Raw genomic sequence first — 6,134 nt, 5'->3', positions numbered from 1 at the left:
AAAATACTCTTATGTAAAAGAATAATCAAACAAAGAAAAGAAAATATAAAAGACAATAAATAGACTAAAAATTGCTTTTAAAAATTGATAAAAATCCAAAAAGCTCACAAAATTCCTTAAAATGAATCAGATTTAACTCAAGTAAGACTTCTAAACGACTAATAGTTCAAAGAAGAATAAATAAAACTGATTTGCAAAAATAACTTCCCAAAAACTACAAAAAAAAGGAATGATAAATAACTTAAACGATCCCACGGTAGACCATCCCTTAAAGAATTCGCCGCTAAGTTCTAAAACCTGTGAAAAACTTTCAACTATTTCACATTACGAAGCACCTACCTAATCAGAAACACGTTGGTACCAGTTGGTTAGATTTTTTATTTACAACTTAACAACAAAAGAGCTTCTGCAATTCTTCGTCTGTGATATTGTCGTCAATTTCTAGCAGTCTGTTCCGCATATCATCGAGCAAACTTTTTCTCTTTCGATTCAGTTCGATAGATAAATTTCGATTATCCACACCTCCTGTTCCAGACTGATTTTTGATCAGTTTTCCTACAGTTTTCCGTAGCCTTAAATCAATTTTATGAACTGCGGACTGTTCCATTGGCTTTCTATCAGGGACCTCCTCTAAGGAACGTTCCGGATGTTCTAATCGTTCGAAAACACATTCCTCAATTGAAGTGAAATCAAACGGTTGCTCTTTGTAATGGAAACTGTTCCTCTCCCAGTGACAGAAATCTACCAGAGGCTTCTGCAGTTTGGACTCCATTCTAACTAACACCTGATCAGGAATTGGTTCTTCTCGCTGAGCATTTTGTCTTTGAGCCACTTCCAGAGGTACCTCGAAAAACATTTGCATATATCCCGTTTGATACTTTCTCGATAGTTGGTAAACCGAAAATCTCATACTTCTGTAGTACATGTTGTCGTCCAACAATATGAGAAAGCAGGTTTTGCTGTCAGCGTTGAGTTTGGCTATTACCGTTTGAAATTCTGAATCCAACATTCGAGATGCGTTCCTACTGTTACAGCTTGAATCTTTCTTAACTATGAATTCTAAAAGTCTATCCAGTGAAAGTAGAAGTTGGTTCCTCTGTTCCTTAAACGAACCACTTTCGAGTTCTATTTGTGAATTAACTTTAATGTAATCGTCAAAACAGACATGAATCACAGACAAAGAAGAATGTTTCGACTCCAGATATTTTGTAACTTCTCGACAAAAGGTGGTCTTTCCCGCACCAGGTAATCCTATCAATACGTTCAAACAAATTTGTTTCATGGTTGGTTTAGTTAGGAGCTTTCTCATTCGAAAATGCTGAATTAAAATTAATTGGCTACAGTTTCTATTTTTGCTACTTCCGGGGGATTCGCTCCTATTTCAGCAGCCGGCTGGGGACTTGAAGCTTCTAATGAGATTTGCTGTTCCTGTTGTGCCGCTGCCAGTTTAGCCTGTTCAGCCTCGACTTCCTGCATCCTTCGCAGATTGATCTCGCTCTACAGAAAAAAACCTCATTACCTATGTATAAAATGAATTAAAAAAAAAATCAAAATCTCACCTGAACGCCGACGTAAACCTGCATTAGCCTCTGGTTGACGTTGGTAAACTTCCCGACGCACCGTTCGGTGCACCGGATTTCGTCCCCGGACAAGTCTCGGCTGAAAAAGTTCTCGACACACCGGGTAAAACAGAGCTCCGTTACCTTGTTGTACAGTCCGAGGAAATCCTTCAACTAAACACAAGTTTTATATTATCAAAATGATGGCTTACATTTTCAAAAACTGGTACTTACATTTCTTAATTCAAGATCCATAATATGTGTGATAGTTTTAATGATAAAGAAAATTACACAACAATCGAGCAAATTTGCTGCGCCAGCTGATGTGTTTACAACAGATGACAGATTTTGGTGCACGCAAGGAATATTTAAATAAGGTAGTGTCGAGACAAGGAATATTTAAATAAGGTAGTGTCGAGAGCCATATTGGATTTTTTTTTGTGACGTCACAAAAACGAATGTATCGAAAATTTATTTGCGAATGGCAGAAATTTCAAAGAAAAACATGTTTTAGAACGAAAATGAATTCCAATTTCATTTTGATTGTGTTGTAAAACCTCTATTTCACTATGTTATGAAATTTTCTGGTCCTTTGAAGATTGCATTATGTTTTTTTCACATTTTAATAATGAACGCAATGTCATCTTGAAGCTAAAACGTTCAAAAACGAAGATGAAATCTACTTTGAAAAGGTCTAGCTGGTAGTTATTAAGTGTTCAACTGATTGTCATGATTTTTATCCAATCGGTTTACCATTTTCAATTCTTATGTAGAACAATTAACATCAATTGATTATTATTAACTCGATTTACTAAAATGCCAATAAATAATAATTGTTGTTTTAAATAACAGTTTGTTTTTTGATAACTTTTTTGTAATAAGGATCTTAAACTGCACTGACTTGATTATTTTCATGTAAGACTTTGAACCAATTTTAAAGTTTTGCAAATTTGAGTAGGGAAAATCCACCATTTTTTTCGAACTTCGATGGTCTATTTCATACAAAAATTACTCGAAAATCCAACTTTTTTCGTACCAATCTTGAAGAGCAAGAATGCTTCTAGAATAACAGGTATTAAAAGTGGAACATTTCCAGCAAATTCTTCAAATTATGAACGAAAAAGGCAAATTTCCTAGTAAATTAACAGATTTTTCGTGATTGTGACGTCGCAGTGTGTACTAATACTGAAGCAGGGCTGCCTCGACACTACCTTCTTTAAATATTCCTTGTGGTGCACGTGCGTTTTTGTTGTTGTTTTAGGCAGGGATGCCAAACAGAGCAATCGTCTGTAGCTTGGTCAATGAGTATCTATAATCAACTCATCAAATTTCCTGAATTTCGGAAAAATATACAAAAACTTGTATAAAAAAATATTTAAAATATTCTCAAGCAAAAAACAACTTAAATGAGAGAAATTTCTTTTTTAGCTTTTAGTTCTTTGGAGTTTTCTAAGTCTTATTTAAGTTGTTTTTTACTTGAAATTATTTTAAATATATTTTGGAAGTATTTTGCGTCTTTTTGTGGATCTTTCGTAGGGTTTTTTTTTATTCTTCTACGACTCGTTTCAAATTCCTGTTTTAGATGTTTTTTTTTTTAAATTTTATAAGTGTTCAAAAAAGTTTTTTTTTTCAGAATAAACTGGGTCTTTTTTGGCATCTTTTGATTTTTTTGAGTAATTTTGAAGATTTTTTTGTATTTTACAAGTTATTTTCAAGCCTGTTTTCTCCTGTACGCCGCCAAAGATGGGTCTCAACACTCGTCGCTCGAATACTCCGAGTGTACGCAGGTCTTCCTCGAGCAATATCCATGTCTCGTGCCCGTAGAGAACAACCGGTCTAATAAGCGTCATATACAGGTTACACTTCGTGCGAGGGCAAAGTCTTCTCGACCGCAGTTGCTTGTGGAGTCCATAGTAGGCACGACTTCCGCTGATAATTCGCCTCCGGATCTCACGGCTGGTGTCATTGTCTGCGGTCACCAGTGAGCCGAGATAGACAAAGTCTTCGACTATCTCCAGCTCGTCGCCGTCGATCGTGACCTTGTTATTACTGGACAAGCGGGTTCGGTCGGTCTCGGATCCGCAGGCCAGCATGTACTTCGTCTTGGACGTATTAATCATCAACCCAATCCTTCCTGCTTCGCGTTTCAGTTTGCGGTAGATCTCCTCCACCGCCGCAGATGATCTGCCGACTATATCAATGTCATCGGCAAAGCAGATAAGTTGACTGGATCTGTTGAAAATCGTGCCCCGCATTTCGCCCACCGCTCGTCGAATAACACCTTCTAGCGCCACGTTGAACATCATGCAGGATAGACCATCACCTTGTCGAAGCCCCCTGCGCGATTCGAATGAACTCGACAATTCACCCGAAATCCGCACACAGCACTGCGTTCCATCCATCGTCGCCTTGATCAGTCTGATTAGCTTCCCGGAAAAGCCGTTCTCGTCCATGATTTTCCATAGCTCGTTACGGTCGATCGTGTCGTATGCGGCTTTGAAGTCGATGAATAGATGATGCGTAGGGACTTGGTGTTCACGGCATTTTTGGAGGATTTGCCGTAATGTGAATAACTGGTCCGTCGTAGACCGTCCCTCCATGAAGCCGGCCTGATGACTTCCCACGAATCTGTTTGCTTGTGGCGTGAGGCGGCGGAGTAGGATTCGGGACAACACTTTGTAGGCGGCATTGAGGACAGTGATCGCTCGGTAGTTCTCACAGTCCAATTTGTCGCCCTTCTTGTAGATGGGGCATATTACCCCTTCCTTCCACTCCTCCGGTAGCTGTTCTATGTCCCAGATCCGGATTATCAACCGGTGTAGGCAATCGGCCAACCTGTCCGGGCCCATTTTGATGAGTTCAGCTGCGATGCCATCCTTCCCAGCCGACTTGTTTCTATTCAGCTGGCGAATGGCTTCCTTAACTTCACTCATCGTTGGGAGTGGCTCCTCTTCGTCGTTGGCTACGCCGGCGATGTACCTTCCCCCACCGTCTTGATCTCCTGCATGTGCGCCGTTCAGGTGTTCATCGAAGTGCTGCTTCCACCTTTTGATCACCTCACGATTGTCCGTCAGGATACCCCCGTCCTTATCCCGGCACATTTCGGCTTGCGGCACGAAGCCTTTGCGGGATGCGTTGAGTTTCTGATAGAACTTTCGTGTTTCTTGGGAACGATGCAGCTGCTCCAGCTCCTCGAGCTCCTCCTCCTCCAGGCGGCGCTTTTTCTCCTGGAAAAGTCGAACTCGCTGCCTCTTCCGCTGTCGGTGATTTTCCACATTTCGACGGGTGCCTATTTGCACTACTGCCGCCCGCGCGGCATTCTCTTCGTCCATCACCCTCCTACACTCCTCGTCGAACCAGTCGTTCCGTCGAGATCGCTCCACATAACCGATGACGTTCTCCGCAGCACTGTTGATGGCTGTTTTGATGGTATCCCAACAGTCCTCGAGAGGGGCTTCGTCAAGCTCGCCCTCTGCCGGCAGCGCTGCTTCGACCGATTGCGCGTAGTCTGCCGCGACCTCAGGTTGCTTCAGTCGCGCGATATTTAACCGAGGCGGGCGCCGGTTTCGCGTGTTGTTCACTACGGAGAGTTTTGGGCGCATCTTCACCATCACCAGATAATGGTCCGACTCGATGTTGGCGCCCCGACAGGATCTGACGTCGATGATGTCCGAGAAGTGCCGGCTGTCGATCAAAACGTGGTCGATCTGTGATTGAGTTTGGTACGGTGATCTCCAGGTGTACTTGTGTGGGAGGCGGTGCTGAAAAAAGGTACTACGTACGGCCATTCGTTTGGAGGCGGCGAAATCAATGAGTCTGAGGCCGTTTTCGTTGGTCAGCTGGTGCGCGCTGAACCTTCCAATTGTCGGTTTAAATTCCTCCTCCTGGCCGACCTGAGCATTGAAATCTCCGATGACGATCTTGATATCATGTTTTGGGCAACGGTCGTATTCACGCTCCAGCTGCGCGTAGAATTCGTCTTTGTCGTCACCGGTACTTCCGAGGTGAGGGCTGTGCACGTTGATGATGCTGATGTTGAAGAACCGGCCCTTGATTCTCAACCGGCACATTCGTGAGTTGATCGGCCACCACCCGATCACGCGCTTTTGCATCTTTCCCATCACTATAAAAGCTGTTCCAAGCTCGTGTGTGTTGCCGCAGCTCTGGTAGATGGCACGACCATCTGGATACGTTCGTACCGTGGAGCCCTTCCAGCATACCTCCTGCAGCGCTACGATGTCGAATTTGCGGCTCTTCAATTCGTTGGAGAGCACGTGGGTACTGCCCACAAAATTTAGAGATCGGCAGTTCCATGTTCCAAGTTTCCAATCGCTAGTCCCTTTTCGTCGCGTGGGTCTTTGCCGATTTCCATCCGAAATTTGTTGTTCGTTATTCGTTGCTTATGTTTTTTTTAGTAGTCACAGGCTCGCAAGGCCCGCAGCTAACCCCACTATCTCGCAGGAGGACCGTCGTGATGTTGCTGTTTTGAGTCCCGAACACCACCAGGACGTTGTTGCACTCCGCACGCCGCCCCTAACATGGAGAACAGACGCGTACGAAGCCCCCTAACTCAGA

At 43.0% G+C, this 6,134-nt stretch overlaps 2 protein-coding genes across 2 annotated transcripts; both read right to left on the bottom strand.

Moving 5' to 3' along the window:
• Window positions 1-358: 358 nt before the first annotated feature.
• LOC129755265 (L-seryl-tRNA(Sec) kinase) lies at window positions 359-1,326 on the bottom strand. Its single transcript, XM_055751666.1, has one exon. The coding sequence runs from the start codon at window positions 1,307-1,309 to the stop codon at window positions 389-391; it is 921 nt and encodes a 306-aa protein (XP_055607641.1). The 5' UTR covers window positions 1,310-1,326; the 3' UTR covers window positions 359-388.
• Window positions 1,326-1,898, bottom strand: LOC129755266 (mitochondrial import inner membrane translocase subunit Tim10B). The gene is made up of 3 exons (XM_055751667.1): window positions 1,794-1,898; window positions 1,560-1,733; window positions 1,326-1,497 (listed from the first exon to the last, which is right to left on the bottom strand). The coding sequence occupies exons 1-3, from the start codon at window positions 1,812-1,814 to the stop codon at window positions 1,330-1,332; spliced, it is 363 nt and encodes a 120-aa protein (XP_055607642.1). The 5' UTR covers window positions 1,815-1,898; the 3' UTR covers window positions 1,326-1,329.
• Between the last annotated feature and the right edge of the window lie 4,236 nt (window positions 1,899-6,134).

Source organism: Uranotaenia lowii, chromosome 3, assembly GCF_029784155.1.
Source record: "Uranotaenia lowii strain MFRU-FL chromosome 3, ASM2978415v1, whole genome shotgun sequence".
Taxonomy (NCBI): domain Eukaryota; kingdom Metazoa; phylum Arthropoda; class Insecta; order Diptera; family Culicidae; genus Uranotaenia; species Uranotaenia lowii.
Note: the sequence above shows the minus strand (reverse complement) of the source record. Positions and strands in the feature narration are given on the sequence as shown.

Bases quoted from the DNA above. Each gene is read 5' to 3' on its own strand.
- LOC129755265 (XM_055751666.1), bottom strand. From the start codon at position 1,309: ATGAGAAAGCTCCTAACTAAACCAACCATGAAACAAATTTGTTTGAAC.
- LOC129755266 (XM_055751667.1), bottom strand. From the start codon at position 1,814: ATGGATCTTGAATTAAGAAAT. The intron at 1,734-1,793 runs GTAAGTACCAGT...ACTTGTGTTTAG, and splicing joins TGGATCTTGAATTAAGAAAT to TTGAAGGATTTCCTCGGACT. The intron at 1,498-1,559 runs GTGAGATTTTGA...TTTTTTCTGTAG, and splicing joins AGGTTTACGTCGGCGTTCAG to AGCGAGATCAATCTGCGAAG.